This window comes from Haliotis cracherodii, unplaced genomic scaffold (genome assembly GCF_022045235.1).
Source record: "Haliotis cracherodii isolate W230 unplaced genomic scaffold, xgHalCrac1.p SCAF_6, whole genome shotgun sequence".
Taxonomy (NCBI): domain Eukaryota; kingdom Metazoa; phylum Mollusca; class Gastropoda; order Lepetellida; family Haliotidae; genus Haliotis; species Haliotis cracherodii.
In genome coordinates, this window is record NW_027266319.1 from 61,113,753 (window position 1) to 61,130,751 (window position 16,999).

A 16,999-nucleotide genomic window follows, 5' to 3' on the forward strand; every position below is an offset into this window, starting at 1 on the left:
TGTGCATATTGTGATTTTGGAATGTGAAATTATTAAATGTATACTTTGAAGAATTATTTCGTTTTTGTAAACATGCATATAGCATGCGACATCATCATCATTATCATCATCACCATCATCAAGTGTCATACCAAATGACGTTAAAAGATGGTACTCGTTGTTACCCTGTGTGGCGCTCGGCATTAAGGGGCTAAAACAAGGACTGGTGGGCTCAGAGTCAGTATACTGTGTCTGAGTGGCGTTCCAGAATACAATGATTTTGAATTGAAATCCCAGATACATCCTGATAATGATCCTTGGTTTGTCAGCACCATACCCAAGCAGGTGAGTTTGGCCAAATTTGTAAACAACCGGTACCTGCATCAGTAAACAATGGTAAAAGCTTTCCTCCCACATTTGTTGGTTTGTTGTTTAACGCCGCACTCAGCAATATTCCAGCTATATGACTGCGGTCTGTAAATAATCCAGTCTGGACCAGACAATCCAGTGATCAACATCATGAGCATCAATCCACGCAATTGGGATCGATGACATGCATCAGTGAGCCTGACCACCTGATCCAGTTAGTCACCTCTTACGACAAGCATAGTCACCTTTTATGGCAAGCATGGGTTGCTGAAGACCTATTCTAGCCCGGATCTTGACGGGTCTCCTCCCACATTAAGCAGACACATCATGATACATGTATTGCACTAAACATTCCATTAAACCTAACTATAAACCATACTAACTCAATCATTTGAACATAAACTGAATTGCCTTATTCTGAAATTCTGTTGGCAACTATCACTTATGACTAAATCCAACACACAAGATCTAGTAAAAGTTTATTCTTTCATTAACAACCTTTAGACAGACATTACCAACAAGTCAAGGAAATAGCTCATTCAGCATGTTCAGCATCTTCAACCTACTCACATCATATACTGAAACACATGATCAACTTTAACTCAAATTTTGTGCTCCAAACACATTGAATGAGATCTGAACCTTTACAACAACCTTGTTGTTTTATTATCTCATGCCTAAATACCAAAAACCTACCATATTCGACGTAATAAGCACCCTGCTCCAATAAGTGCCCATGGCGATATTTGCTAATGTTTTGGCTAATGAACAATCCAATAAGCGCCAACGGCGATATTTGCTAATGTTTTGGCTAGTGAACAATCTCAATTAGCACCCCTTCCAATTTATTAATGTACACAAGCCTTATTCATTCGTGTATAATACGCACTCGGATGTTATATGCACCCTTAATTATAGGCAATTAAATCCTGGAAAAATATATCTGTAGTATATAAACATTTCAGGCTGTCAGCATAAACCACAAAATCTTTCAACTGAAAATATTATTCTAATAAGAGCCCCATATTTCTAATTTTGAGAGCGCCCTGGTCGCTGATTACGTCGAATACGGTAATTTCATTTTTGTGGCCATTTGCCCAATATTACAAATAATTGAATAAGCGTTTCATGGTGTTTCAGTATATGTAAATAATATTAATATCCATTCATAAAATACAAATTCATCACACACACACTCACCAAAAACGGTACATAATCTGTTGTCGAAACTAAGCATGAAACTCATGGCTTGCTTGTCGTAACACTGATGCTAAAAATAATAGATTTAGGTGATCTGTAGATTCCAATACTATAGCAACAACTTTCAAGGATGCCACGACTACCATTAACTTTGAACACTACACAATCCAGGGGTAGATACAGCCTAATTCGGCAAGGGTGGAAACTGGACTTTTATAGTCAGTTAACTCTCTTGCCTCAGGAAGATGTACTGGACTGGGCTCAAATGACACGTCAAAGGACAAAACGACCACTTTCAAGCTCACAGTCGAGTGATCCAGATGCATGTCTGTACCTACAGTTCTGTATATCATGATGAAATCTTGGTAAGTATCCGATGTCTACATTCACCGATAACCTGCTGACAGAGAATGGTATGACAGAATGAACAAGAACAATTCACTCTGATAACGATCATAATGCCTTGGTCGAGGATTGTTCAAATATTGAACTGAGGATGTTGATTTCTGTCATCTCATCAATCAGACACTAGAACACATTTCACACACTGATATACATAAGTCTTCATTACACGTCACTTCCTCTTCATTGCTCTCTTTCCTTCTCCCTTCTTTGGCTTCACTTTTCCCCTCAAAGCTCTTAACCGTACCATCTCTTCTTGAAAGTCTAAATGTTCATCCCTGCAAAAACAATAAAATAATGAATATGATTTAGTGATGGTTTAGTAGTGTGTGACACAATATTCATGATTAGCATTATTCAAGCTGTATGTTTTTTGTTTGTTTGTTGTTTAACGCCGCACTCACCAATATTCCAGCTATATGACGGCAGTCTGTAAAATAATCGAGTCTGGACCAGACAATCCAGTGATTGACATCATGAGCATCGATCCACGCAAGTGGGATCGATGACATGTATCAACCAAGTCAGCGAGCCCGACCACCCGATCACGCTAGTCGCCTTTTACAACAAGCATAGTCGCCTTTAACGGCAAGTATGGGTTGCTGAAGACCTATTCTATCCCGGAATAAGCTGTATGTCTTGACCAGATAAGTTGAGAGAGTGATCGACATCACCTCTAACGACAAGAATGGGTTGCTGAAGACCAACTCTAACCCGGATCTGCAACAGGTTTTGATTCCCCACACAAGTGGGAAGTCTATTTCTGGTGTCCCGCGCCTTGATATCGTAACACTAATACCAAACGTGGCGTAAACCCCAACTCACTCAAGAAGAAGAAAACCCCACTATCCTTAACAGTACCCAACAGCAGGCCATGGCTCTCTATAACAAAGGTGAGGTGTTGAGGTCATGACATGTATCATAGCTCATCTTAGTACATTTCAATGAAGACTTTGAGTAGTGTTAAAGCCTTGAGTTTCTCAAATAGTACCATATATGAACTCATCTTGAAGACTTGACAAGAAGAAACTTGAACCAGTAAACTACCCATCTGCCTTTTAACAACAAACATAAAAACATTACAATCGGACATAAATTGTAAAGATGTTTAAGGAAAAGAGATCACTTTGATCCTTCTGTGTCAGAACATATTCATCTATTGAGATTCAGGACTTGACAAAAGGTCAGTTCTAACCACATTCCATCCCCAAAAGAAACATATCAATTAATAAGGTAGTAATGACTGCAATATATGGATCATGCTAAACCTATCTCACATACACCGTGGCAGCTTGGCAACTTGATTACCAACACTGAGGTAGATAATCTCCCACACCTGCTGAAGAATACGACCACATACTCCCCATAGCAATCTTCTAACCCGGATCTGCAACAGGTTTTGATTCCCCACACAAGAGGGAAGTCTATTTCTGGTGTCCCACGCCTTGATATCGTAGAACTGATACCAAACTTGGCGTAAACCCCAACTCACTCACTCAAATCTTTGTCCTATAGTTCAAGTTGTTGAAACTTCCAGAAATCCTTGCCTCTTTTATGTTTAACGTCATTTGACTTAAAGGTATATATGGGATATTGAGATAAGAAGACATGTTAAAACTGATTTTATGTTAATTGATTGGTTAATTTCCTGGTGTAACGCTGCACTCAGCATATTCCAGCTATATGATGGCAGTCTGTAAACAATTGAGTCTAGACCTGACAATCCAGTGATTGTCATCATGAGCATCAATCCACTTAATTGGGATACATTGACAGTCATCAACCGATTCAGTGAGCCTGACCACCCCATCCTGTCAGTCGCCGCTTATGACAAGCAGAGGTCGTCAAAGACCAATTCTACCCGGATCTTCCTGTGTCTGCTGTATGAGCAGTGTCTGATCACTGTATTAACTTTTAATACATTTCATCATGAAAAGTCATCGGTCAGGGCATGCAATACTTTACCTGAACAAGCCATGTTTTCTGAGTTTGATCATGAGACCATTGGTATCCTTGTATCGTGGGTAATAGTTGACGACCTCTGGATTCAGATTGGGAGGCAGTTCACTCATCAGCTTCACCACCTTCATGGAGCGCTGACTGGTAGGACGAGCTACTTCTCCAAAAATGCGAGCTGCCAAGTGACCCATTCGCTTTGCATAATTGGATGCCATCAGGGTCAACACCTTCGAAGAATAATCACAAGATCAAATATGTCATCATACCTGAAAGGGGATGATAAATAGCTGCAGAGTTTTATACGACCAAGAAATGTGCATCCACAAATGTATAGAATGAATGCAGAATGATATATATGTTGCATCTCGAGGTACGCACATTATACATTAAACCATATTCTTGTGAAGAAATGGTCCATGTGATTAAAGTTATTATTAAATCTTACTGAACAGTACACTACGCCATTTTTTTAAATTTTCAGGACCCTTATATTTCCTGAAATGACCATTGAAATTAGTAATTGGGGGTCCTCTAGTTTTGTAGGTCAAGGTAAAACCTTGTACCTGTCACCATGGTTTAACCCCTGCAAACATATTATATTTTGGGGCAAAGGCAACAGTGCAGTTTACCGGGCGCAACCGGAGCTCTGGCATCCAGTCAGTTACCGCGCTAAAGTGCTACCGCTGTCTCGCTATACTGTTACCATGCCTCACGCTCCAGGGACTCTCACTTTACGATCCAACACCCCTTTTCGGTCTTCGGGAAACTTACACATCTTTACGATCCAACCCCCGCTTTCAGTCTTAGGAAACTTACACATCTTTACGATCCAACCCCCGTTTTCAGTCTTAGGGAAACTTACACATCTTTACGATCCAACCCCCGCTTTCAGTCTTAGGGAAACTTACACATCTTTACAATCCATCACCCCTTTTCGGTCTTAGGGAAACTTACACGTCTTTACGATCCAACAGCCCTTTTCGGTCCTTAGGGTTAGCTTGCTTTGGGGAAGAGTTTCTTAATTTCTTACCTTTTCAAGCATTAATCCAGTTAATCCCATTGGTTGGTCATGTTGACATAAACAGTGGCGGGTGTGGTTTCAAAAAAAAATTAATGGGAGAGCGGACAGTGACGCATGCTTGTTAATGGGGTGCTAATGACCCATTAAACGAGCACTGATTACATGTGATAGCACTCATGGTCCAGTGGTAGAACCGGCAAAGCGCGTTCGAGCCCCCACAGAGCTAATTGGATCTAAAAAAGTGCACCACTCCCAGGGCGAATTCTGGAAGCACCATGGCCTATATCTGAGTCCAGTTTCCACCCTTGACAAACTAGGCTGGTATTATGGAGTTACATTTTGGCTGGACTAACGAGTCAATGCATAGTCAAATCAAAATTGCGCAACGAAATCGAAAACCAGTTCGTAAACTGTCATGCAGATTTCGGTCGATTGCAGATTTGCAAAGCATGTGCACTGCCAACTCGTTGTCAACAGATATTTTTCAAATCATAAATCATTTCATGTTTTTAATGAAGGTGCTCACATAATTTGATGCACTTCGCGATGTAAAACCAGTTTTATCACAATATAGATCTTATTTATCGATCAGATCGTCCTGACTGGGCGCCGCCATTTTGTTTGAAGCAAACGCAAGTGATACAGGAGGTGGAATCTGATTGGTTCATAGGAGAGGCTCAGAAGGGACATAACTGGTAATAGCCACTGGTGGCGCTACGACCGGGCCCAGGAATTTCAGCCTAGTTAGGCAAGGGTGGAAACTGGACTTTTAAAGTCAGTTAACTCTCTTGCCTCGGGAAGATGATATCCGAGAAATTACATTAACAGTTTTTAAAATTCATGCTTGTCGGAGACTCCTAAATTGTGCTGACAAGAAGTAAAAATCCAGTTAAGATAGTCCTCATTTAAGGGGACAGTATGTCGATGGTTCTGTGTTTTTAAATCATGCATGAAATAATTTCTGAATGTGATGTCAACAGTATCTGGTCAGTCATTTTACAAGCAACATCCTACCATGTACAATAATGTATACCCTTTGTAATTGGGTTCATAAGTTGAAAGAGGTGAGACAGCTAACCCTAACATTAACATGATTAACTCACAAGTCATAAAAGAGTAAGGATCGTAAAGGGTGTGCTTAATCGTAAAGGGTGTGCTCGGAAAGGGTGTGCTCGGAAAGGGTGTGCTTGATCGGAAAGGGCCTTTGCAGTAATTAAGGGGTTGCCTGCCCTATCTTTAATCATTAACACAACTTTAATTAACACTAAGTACCGAAGAGCTACGTGATGTCAGTCGCACACGACAAGATTGATATTGACAGTCGGAATCGATTACATTTATTATATTTCGGGACCCGGTTAAACTGATATAACAACATTCCACATGGAAAGAACACTGAAGAAGTTGACATTGACAGATGAAGAGGATTCCTTCGCTTCATCTACATGTCACGTAACACTTGAGGTCTGGAAGCCTGTTAACAACTCATAGGCTAAGGGAGAAAATAGATTGAATTGCCATAAACGTATCAAGTAACATACACTCACTGTGAATTTTCAAAAGGTCAGAAAATATCAGCTCAAGTCTTCGTCTGCAGACATGCTACCCGGAAGCGGAAATGCTAAAGTACTACATTTCGAAATACCTCTCGAATTTTGATTCTTGTGCACATTACGTAGAGACATAAATAAATTCAATTGTTGCCATTTTCCTCTTTACAGTGATAACTAACAAATTAATTAATCAAGATACCAGTGAATTCATTATCTGGTTTAACTGTCTGAAAGCGAGAGAATGGTTTCGTTTCGTTTTTGATGAATAACAAGGCCGAGAGAAACAGGGGAGATAAACCGATTTTACACCAAGAGCGGGTAAATCAACACATTTGAAATGTTTGAACAAATGTTCAAACTTGTAACATTGCTTGCTTTCACTGAAAGGTATAAAGTGTAACAATGTTTGATTATAACCGAAAATTGTAACAAAATCTATAAATAGCGTAACTAACTCATCATACAAATCATACAAATGACTTTTATTGACACTGTGTCAGTGATATGTCTTCAGCTTGCTTCAACAATTGCTTCTACGTACGAATTGATACAACCAATCTGACATGCAGAAGTTTACCTTTTCTTTTATCTCTGAATAACTTGAATAAGTCACTTTAATAAGGCAGGGTAATAGATGGGATATTGGGAATTGGATGACTGGCTTATCAAGGTAATAAGTGTGATGAAACATGTTATCAAAATAATCGGCAACAATGCAGTAAACAGAATATTAAATTTTACAATCTGATAGTTCAAATTAACTGCAAATGTTTCAAAAACAGACAATGATATGTGTTGTCCGATATTTTGTTATGCTGAGAAAACATCATAGGGATTTGTATGCTCATGTATATAGAGGTTATCACGCGAGTGTGTTTGGGGATGGTATATATCCTGCATTAGGAATAAACATTGTATTAAGCGGGCCTTGAAGATCTAAATACATAGTGTTTATTCTTAATACAGGATATTTTTCATCCCCAAACACAGATTGTGATAAGCTCTTTATCATATAATGTCAATCTTTGATTCTTGAAAATCGATTCCCCTCTCTCACAAACATTAGCGAAATATTGCAAGTTTTCCTGGAATGTGCGCATTAATATTTATTATGTCACAGGGTAAGTGATGTGTCAGTCGGACAGTGACAGTAGCCAATATAGTTCCAGCTGAAATTTGTTTTTTATACAGTGGCGGAGCAACATATACAAAAACAACAATTGTTTTTACTTGCCTTTCGCGGCAATCCATCGGTCTGTCCGCTAGTGTAACTTTTGTCAGAGGGAAGCTACTCTAACCCTAGTCCATGAGATAAAGTGGCCAACGTTCAGACGTTGTTGACAGTCGGCCTGTTCTGTCATAACGTTAGGAAGTGTAGTCAGTTGTACACACAGCGCCAAAACGAAACAAGCTAACAAGGTAACAATTCAGACATTTTCGGCTAAATCTAACTATTTTAATATGTGGAAAAAGTTTCAAGCCACAGAGGCCTACAAGCACAGATATGGCTACTGATCCTGCTTGGCTGGGCCTAGTGCCCTCGCAAAATTGTTTTGAAATTTATATCTCCAAAGTTGCCCAAACTTATAAAATGCCTTAGCTACGTCACAGTTAGACACTGATTCTCAGCATATTAGACTGTTCTTTTGATAATATGGTAGCAGTTATGCCTGTAGTTTATCCAGATTCACGATGGTTAATTCTGACTCGATCGCCGAATGACAAGTGCGACGCCATGTTTGTTTAAAAACACCGAAAGTAGTCCCTACTTGACCTTTGATATTTGCATCGCTATCCGCATATGGGGGGCACGGGTGGCCAAGTCATCTAAGGCGTGCGATTCGCTGTGCAGAGTTGCGTCCCTTGGGCACGCAAGAAACCTATGATTGTGGGTTCGAATCCCAGTTCGCATCGATTATGTTTCTAGGTTTGTCAGCACCATACCCATGCTCGTGGGTTTCACTGAAGTGGTAAACGTCTGAGACCTGCATCACTTCAGGCTTTCCTCCCACATTGAGCTGACACGCTGTGATATGACTGGAATAATGTTAAAAGCGGCATTAAACCCAACTATCCGCATATGACCCAAACGTATATCGTTTTTATCTGTTGGCTTTATCCTGCCGAGAAACCTACCCATGATATGATAAACTTTTATATGTTTAACAAAAAATAGCTTGCTTTATTGAAGAAAATTGATTAATCTCTTGGACGTAAGGTAATACACATGCACAAAAAGGGGGCATAACTCCACTATGCTTAGAACTAGGCCATTGTGACACAGCTAACTTGGTGTGAATTTGCTGTGGATAAGGACACTATATTTTCATATCATTTTGTTCTCAAGGAACCAAGCGATGCCAACAGAAAAAACAAGTGAGTGAGTATGGTTTTACGCCGCTTTTAGCAATATTCCAGCAATATCATGGCGGGGGACACCAGAAATGGGCTTCACACATTGTACCCATGTCGGGAATCGAACCCGGGTCTTCTGCGTGACGAGCGAACGCTTTAACCACTATGCTACCCGACCGCCCCTAGAAATAATGATATTGAAACTATAAACATTTTGTATTATCACAAATCATTAAACGACGAAATCGTACATTGAAAGGAAGTAGCAGTAAACTGGATGGCCCTGTCTAATATGCAAATCATTCCTTACATTCCAACATTCACACACTAGCCTTATTCAGAGCTCCAGATAAGCTTTTGGTGTTGTGGCTGTTTTACCCATGCATTTTAAAATCATTGGGTATCAGTAATTCTTTCTGGGTATTCAAATTTCTGTTACCAACTAGTTTTTACACATGTGCGTATTTAAGTTAAATATTTAAAAATACTATTCATCTAGTCCCCGCAAACTGGTGTCGTGTGGGTTCGAGAGCTTCATAGGACTAAAAAATACTGCGATACTTCCACAAGAAAGTGTGATGGCAAATGATCATGATGTAAGTGTCATCGTCATCGTGGAGTTTGGCAAGGTTGACGGAATGCCCGTTTATAATTTCAAAATACGTTGCTGATTTGCTAATCGAATACGCAGGGTTACTTCACGATATTTTGATGATACGCACATGTTTTATTTTTGTAGTGTATCTGTAATGTTTGTTGCGTATTTGATACGCTTGGATGTTATTTGACTGAGTATTTCTGCATTTCTGATGCGTATTTTATGCAGATACGCAGCTTATCTGGAGCTCTGCTTATTATCATATGTAACAGGTGAGGTGAGGTGAAATGGGGTTTAACGTTGCGTCCAAGATTATTGCACTTATATAGCGACGTCATAAGTAACAGGGTTTTTTATGACGCAGAAATCGGTGTCCACTATGCACAAATGTATATACTGTATTCAACGTAATAAGCGCCCAGGGCGCTCTCAAAATTAGAAATATGCGGCGCTTATTAGAATATTATTTTGAGTTGGAAGGTCGTAAATTTCGTGGTTCGTGGCCGTATTCTAACAGCCTGAAATGTTTCCATACGACAAATATACTTTTCAAGAATTTAATTGCCCATAATTAAGGGTGATATAACACACGAGTGCGTGTTATGCACAAATAAATAAGTCTTGTGTACATTTATCAATCGGAAGGGGTGCTGATTGGTTGTTCACTAGCCAATATATTAGCAAATATCACCGTGGGCGCTTATTAGAGCGGGGCGCTTATTACGTCGATTACGGTAATGGTTATCAAAAATTATATAGGGTAAATCTTGAAATTAATGCATCTCCAAATTAATAAGACTGCTGACCCCAAGCCAAAAATGTGACTCCACATATGAAATATTGTTTATGTTTTCAAATAAGTACAGTTTTCCGAGCACAGCATTCCTTTTCACACCTGATTTATTATCCCCCACCCAACAAAGTTGGCGGGGGGTATAGAAACGGGCTCCATCCGTCCGTCACATTTCGTTTCCGGAGCATCAGTAAGAAACCGTTCAATATTTTTTCATGAAACTTTGCAGGTCTGTCAAGTACATGCTGAACTGGTGCCTTTTGCTATTTAGAAATTTTAGAAATTTTTATTTTTTTACGTTTCCTTGGCAACAAGATGGACTTAGGTTTCAAACTCTTTTTTATTTTACAATTTCCATGACAAGTTCCACCTCGGTTTAAAAAGGTTAGGGTTTGTTTAGATTTAATTTTGTCATAAATGCTGCAACAGGGGCTGGGGATATAGCCACGTTAGTGGCAACCTCTTGTTTTGCTTGATTTCGTCTGAACCATTTGGATAAATGACATATATAATGTCATTTGACTGTAAAATGTATGATGAGTTCAGGGATGTATGTATCACAGCTTGAAATATATTTGATATAATAGTGGCACCATGCACCAGCAATTTTATCTGCCTATTTGATGTTGGTTATGTAATGATGGAAACTACCGTATTCAACGTAATAAGTGCCCCGCTCTAATAAGCGCCCACGGCAATATTTGCTAATATATCAGCTGGTGAACAATCCCTTAATTATGGGCAATTAATTTCTAGAAAAATATATCTGTGGTACATAAACATTTCAGGCTGTCAGCATAAACCATGAAATTTATCTTTTAACTCTGTTTTTTTTTTCACCAAAATAATACTCTGATAAGAGCCCCCTATTTCTAATTTTGGGAGCGCCCTGGGCGCTTATTACGTCGAATAAGGTATATCAATTTCTCTCAGGATAGTAAAGTACTCTCTTATCTTACAGACTGCCAACTGGACAAGGTGAATACAATGACAAGTCACAATGAATGGCTGTATCATCCCTGGGACTGACATTGCAGTAGATTTTTGGAAGATTAGGAAAGAACCTACCTCACATCTCACCTTTTTTCTCACCCATCTCCATGGTGACCATATTGTAGGTTTGACATCCTCCTGGTCTCGTCCAATCTACTGTACAGAGGTGACTGCTCAGTTGCTAGAGAAGCGACATGGCCTTCACCCCAAGTACCTACGGCCTCTGGAGATGGGGGAATGTCACATGATCACAACCGGTGGGGAAATGGAGACAATTTCAGTGACAGTCATCGATGCCAACCACTGCCCTGGTGCAGCCATGTTTTTGTTTCAGGGAGTTTTTGGAAAGATTCTACATACAGGGGATTTCAGGTAATCAGTCAAGATTCCGGAGTAGAATAGATCTTCAGCAACCCCTGCTTGCCGTTAAAGGCGACTAACGGGATCGGGTGGTCAGGCTTGCTGACTTGGTTGATGCATGCCATCGATCGCAATTGCGTGGATCGATGCTCATGATTTCCATCACTGGATTGTCTGTCCCAGACTCGATTATTTACAGACCGCCATCATATAGCTGGAATATTGCTGAGTGGCATAAAACAACAAACCAACCAAAGCCTTGTGTTACTTGATGATGGAAGTAGTTCAACACATTATGTTTGGTTTTAGCTATAACATAACAAAAACATTTTTTTTCTCTCATGTTTGCGAATATTAGTCACCACATCAGGTTAAAAAAAATTATGAAAAATTTAGAAAGTTCATTTTCATAGTGGAATACTGATGGGCATGGCAACTATTAAAGATGGCTGCTTCTGTTTCGTTCCCCACATGGATACAATGTATGAAGCCTATTTCTGATGCCAACCACTGTGATAATGCTGGAATATTGCTAAAAACTGCATTAAACCAGAATCACCATTTTGGTATTTGCAACATATCCCAGTAACTCACTCATCCTCTCCATAAAAGTCCAGTTTCCACACTTGCCGAACTAGGCTGGTATTATGGAGTTACATTTTGGCTGGACTAACGAGTCTCAAAATCGTGCAACGAAATGGAAATCTGGTTTGTAAATTTGTTGTGCAGATTTCAATCAATTGCAGGATTTGCAAAGCATGTGCACTGCCAAATCGTTGTCAGCAGATATTTTCCAAATCTTTTCATGTTTTTAATCAAGGTGCTCATGTGATTTGATGCATTTTGCGATGTAAGACCTGTTTTTTCACAATATAGATCTTATTTATCGATCAGATCGTCCTGACTGGGCGCCACCATTTTGTGTGAAGCAAACACAAGTGATACGAGAGGTGGAATCTGATTGGTCCTTAAGAGAGGCTTAGAAGGGACATAACTGGCAATAGCCACTGGTGGCGCTACCATCGAGCCCAGTGATTCCAGCCTCGTTAGGGAAGGGTGGAAACTGGACTTTTAAAGTCAGTTAACTCTCTTGCCTCGGGAAGATGGTAACTCATAATATGCTTTAATCATTTAAGTACAGAAACCAGTTTTTGCCTGTTTTCATATTTGCTGACATTATAATTTTGCATCATGTTCACATTACAGATACCACCCCACCATGTTGTGCAAAACAAGCCCCCTGTCACCTCACATTGAAACTATTGACGTCCTCTACATGGACAACACCTTCTGCAGCCCTGAATGCATGTTTCCATCCCGGGAAGAAGCTCGAGAACAGATCCTGGACATCATCAGACAACATCCAGATCATGACATCGTCATCGGGATGAGGAAGCTGGGCAAGGAGGATCTCCTGGTGTGGTTGGCAGAACAACTCCAGGAATGGATCTCCGTCAGTGGAGATACATTTGTTATGACCGAGATCCTTAACCTACCAAGAGTGTTCCTGGTTCAGGATTCAACCTGCAGGATCAGAACTGTACCTTTCCAGATGGTCTGTAAGAGGAAGATGCAGAAATGGAATGCCACCAAACAGACCCTTGCAATCCTGCCAACATCTATCTACACTGGCATCGGTGGACAACCGTATTCGAATCAAGAAAATGTCTTTGTCGTGCCATATTCTGACCACAGTTCCTACAGAGAACTAGTGGAATTTGTATCCAAGTTGAAACCTGCTTCAGTGGTGCCAGTCGTTCATGGAGATTCTAAAGGACCATTCAATGTTTCTTTGAAATCCAGAGCAGATATGTCTGTGTTTGATAAATATTGTCAAGGACAGTGTAACCAAAGGAGTTCAAGAATGAGAGAAGTGCATGTGAATGAGATGGCTAATGTTGCTCTTCATCATCAGGCAAGAAAACCAAGACTGAGGAAATCAAGGTCTAATCCTCGTTTTAAGAAGAGCATACCGAGGGGTGTAGAGTTTCAATCGTTAGAACTAGAAATATCAGATTCCACTTCTGGAACTAGTGCTGCCAAGAACTGTGCACCCACTTCAGAGGCAGGGAGCAAAAAATCAGACAAACTCAATGACGCAAGAGATGTAGCAAAAGAAAACTTCAGCCCAAAGAATAAAGAATCAGATAATGGTTTGACGGATGGTGATGGTTTGTGCTATGAGGATGAACTAGAAGTTCAGCAGTCACAGGGGTTTGGAGTTTGTCATGTTATGTACCTTCAACATATGAAGGGTAGGTCAGAACAGAGAGGTGACACACAGGTGCTGGATAAAGGTCAACCTGGTGGTTGTCAAGGAGAAGTGAGAGGCACTGATAACATGGTTGATGAGACAAATGTAAGCAAAGAGGTTGTACATAAGGAAAGATGCACAGAGATGTTGAAGGCTGAACCTTCTCCAGGATATGAGACATCATGTGGCGGTGATGTCACAGATTGCTTTGCCTCTGAGAGTGACTTAGATGAAACTCAGGAAACTTACCTTTATGATGATGTAAGTTTTGGTAATACAGACTTGGTTGAGAAAAACCTTCATAAAGGTCTTTATAGTGATACACAAGGGCAGTGCAACCTTGGTAAAGTTGGGAGTGAGAATGTCTCGCATGAAGGTAAGAGTGACCTTCGTAAAGATGTGGATGACTCGCATAAAGGTGAGAGTGACCTTTATAAAGATGTGGATGACTCACATGAAGGTGAGAGTGACCTTCGTAAAGATGCGAGTATGGATGACTCTGGGAATGACTGTAACAAGGATGTGGTTGAAAGTGGCTGTGATGAAGCAAAGTGTGATGTGGTGTCTGTGTCAGAGTCGTCACCAGACAGAAAATCAGCAGACTCTGGTGACGCCTCTGGAGAGCAGAGTGAATGTGATGATCACTCCACCCCCAGCTCACACCAAGATGATCTATTCTCAGTGAACACTTGCAAAGAATGGAATCCACCTGTCTTGTCACAGACTGAATCTCAAACCGTGAGTGGCAACAAGAGACAAAGATGTAACATCTACGGAATCAAAAGAAAACATTCTCTCTGTCACACTCCTGATGATGAGATGAGAGACAGGGTTGAGGAGTCATGTGAGGATCAGTTTGAAACTCCTTCATCATTCTCAAAAAGAAGAAGATGTAGCATTAGCAGTGATACTGAAAGGTCATTTTCGATGGATGTGCAGTTGAATTTGTCAGTGAAACGTGTATTGTGTCACCCTCGTGATGCTGTAGCTCAGTCTAAATACAACACTGTTCTATGTATACAGAAGTGGTTGGATCGTCACGGCTCACCAGCTGATGAGCGATGAACCATTTAACATGTTTAATATATATAGTACCCAACATTTGTAGGGTTCAGGTGGGGAATAGATTGATTGCGATTTGGGCTGGACCTGTCGTATGTTGTCTTGTCCGATCCTTGCTCATGCTGTCAACTCCTGGTTTGCCTGGCCCAGAATTCTGTATTAACATGCCATCACAGTATAGGTTTGGTTTGGTTTGGTTTGTTGTTAAACGCCGCATTCAGCAATATTCCAGCTATATGATGGCGGTCTGTAAATAATCGAGTCTGGACCAGACAATCCAGTGATTAATATCATGAGCATCGATCCACGCAATTGGGATTGATGACATGCATCAACCAAGTCAGCGAGTCTGACCACCCGGTCCCGTTAGTCGCCTTTTACGACAAGCATAGTCACCTTTTATGGCAAGCATGGGTTGCTGAAGACCTATTCTACCCCGAAATCTTCACAGAATTCTCACAGTATAGGGGGAGTGTTGTTGGCTGCAGTGTAAAACAATGTTCACTCATTGGTAACCCACCTGAAAAAGTTGCTTCTCTTCAGGGTGGTGTTTCAGGGCTCAGATGATCAATATTTTGTATGATTTTGTATTTTGTTATCTTGGCTTTTATCATATATTGCTGTGCAGTATCCGTGGTTGTTACCTCAACAGCAATGTCTCAGGAAAAACAATGTAATTCTTTGTCCACATGTACTGCACCAGTATCATAACGTTATTGTCAAATTGCATATAAATAATCTTGTGTCATGGCTTGTTTGTCTATTGTAGTGGTCATCCCATGGAACACTTTTCAGTAAAGGCAAATGAGCCTCAGTTAGCACCAGTATCATAACGTTATTGTCAAATTGTACATATTTACTCGCCAGAACAGAAGATGTCATTAACAACAAAATAAAAAAACATTTAATGCCTTTTAAGCTTGTTTTGTTCATCAATTTATCAGTTACAGGTGTTGGTTCTAGAGGTTTCCTTTCTGGATCAACTGTATATTTGTTACTTTGCTAGAAATCTGACATGATATGACTGAAATACTGTTCAATGCAGCATGGACCCAACTCACTCAGAGATAATTACTGCATTTACAACTATAAAATCTGTGCAATGTACAGTTACTTTAAATTATTAATTGCAAATAAGCTAGTGTCATGGCTTGTTTGTGTGTTGTAGTGGTCATCCCATGGAACACTTTTCTAAGTAACTACTGCATTAGTAAAGGTAAATTAGCCTCAGTTTTTCAACTTACTGAAGAGCACAAGTAAGTTGTGTCTTAGGCACAGAAAATTTGCTTTTTCATAGTTGCATCCATCAGGCAAGTTGAGAATCCTAAAACCTATTTTGAGTCCCAGATTCACACTGATTTTGTTTCAAGATTGTAGGCACCACATCCAAGTCCATGGGTTTCACAGACAGACAGACAGACATAGACATAGTTTATGCCATAACTAACCACTCACATTGGTACATTGTCATAAATGCAAGAAAATCATTTAATAACAGAGGATATTTGCATGATTATAAACCTAAATATATACCCTAAAATATTTTTAAGTATACAAGAGAAATCTGCTGAGGTTTCTTGACACTGAGACTTTAGGAGTAGTAAATAGTTGAAGTTTATGATGATTAGGTTTGACATAATAGTACTTTTTATGATAGTGCTGACGATCAGTTTCTAAATGTGTACACTCAAACAAGTAGTGAAACTCATCACCGACAGAAGTATTACAACGTGGACAGATCGTATCAACGTAGGGTAAGTCTATCCATCGACCCTCCTCAACAGGTAGAGAGTGATTGCTGGTTCTAAATTTAGTCAGTGGTAGCAAGTTTATATTATTTTTATAAATATAGCTACAGAGGTGTCGATAAACCGCATGGCTTTTTAGAATGTCCTTTTCAAGATCCATACGCCAGCAACAGATATTTTGTGCCCGTTTCCTAAGGTTCATGGAAAGTATATTTGAATCATAAAAATGTTGATAAATGTTATTTTAAGTTTCTTTTCTCGGTTTAAAGTAAGATAAAACACTTCCCCTCGGGTTGTTATGATATTTAAAACCCTTTCCCTTGGATGTCATCCCTCGGGATGCTGTTTTAAAT

The 16,999-nt window shown here is 39.9% G+C and overlaps 2 protein-coding genes across 3 annotated transcripts; one reads left to right on the top strand and one right to left on the bottom strand.

Annotated features, from left to right (window-relative positions):
* Nucleotides 1-839: 839 nt before the first annotated feature.
* LOC139445370 (small ribosomal subunit protein mS33-like) lies at nucleotides 840-6,538 on the bottom strand. 2 transcript variants are annotated; one of them, XM_071226505.1, is made up of 3 exons: nucleotides 6,478-6,538; nucleotides 3,916-4,136; nucleotides 840-2,228 (listed from the first exon to the last, which is right to left on the bottom strand). In XM_071226505.1, the coding sequence occupies exons 2-3, from the start codon at nucleotides 4,122-4,124 to the stop codon at nucleotides 2,123-2,125; spliced, it is 315 nt and encodes a 104-aa protein (XP_071082606.1). In that variant the 5' UTR covers nucleotides 4,125-4,136; nucleotides 6,478-6,538; the 3' UTR covers nucleotides 840-2,122. The 2 variants fall into 2 exon arrangements, with proteins under 2 accessions (XP_071082606.1, XP_071082607.1); XM_071226506.1 differs by having other exon boundaries at nucleotides 6,472-6,538.
* A 275-nt stretch (nucleotides 6,539-6,813) lies between these two features.
* LOC139446059 (5' exonuclease Apollo-like) lies at nucleotides 6,814-14,901 on the top strand. The gene is made up of 4 exons (XM_071227328.1): nucleotides 6,814-6,870; nucleotides 11,191-11,594; nucleotides 12,789-14,212; nucleotides 14,297-14,901. The coding sequence occupies exons 2-4, from the start codon at nucleotides 11,230-11,232 to the stop codon at nucleotides 14,899-14,901; spliced, it is 2,394 nt and encodes a 797-aa protein (XP_071083429.1). The 5' UTR covers nucleotides 6,814-6,870; nucleotides 11,191-11,229.
* Nucleotides 14,902-16,999: the final 2,098 nt, after the last annotated feature.

Excerpts from the sequence above, each read along its gene's own strand:
- LOC139445370 (XM_071226505.1), bottom strand. The coding sequence starts at position 4,124 with ATGGCATCCAATTATGCAAAGCGAATGGGTCACTTGGCAGCTCGCATT. Across the intron at positions 2,229-3,915 it reads AGAAAACATGGCTTGTTCAG|GGATGAACATTTAGACTTTC; the intron begins GTAAAGTATTGC and ends TTGTTTTTGCAG.
- LOC139446059 (XM_071227328.1), top strand. The coding sequence starts at position 11,230 with ATGAATGGCTGTATCATCCCTGGGACTGACATTGCAGTAGATTTTTGG. Across the intron at positions 11,595-12,788 it reads CTACATACAGGGGATTTCAG|ATACCACCCCACCATGTTGT; the intron begins GTAATCAGTCAA and ends TTCACATTACAG. Across the intron at positions 14,213-14,296 it reads TGAGAATGTCTCGCATGAAG|GTGAGAGTGACCTTCGTAAA; the intron begins GTAAGAGTGACC and ends ACTCACATGAAG.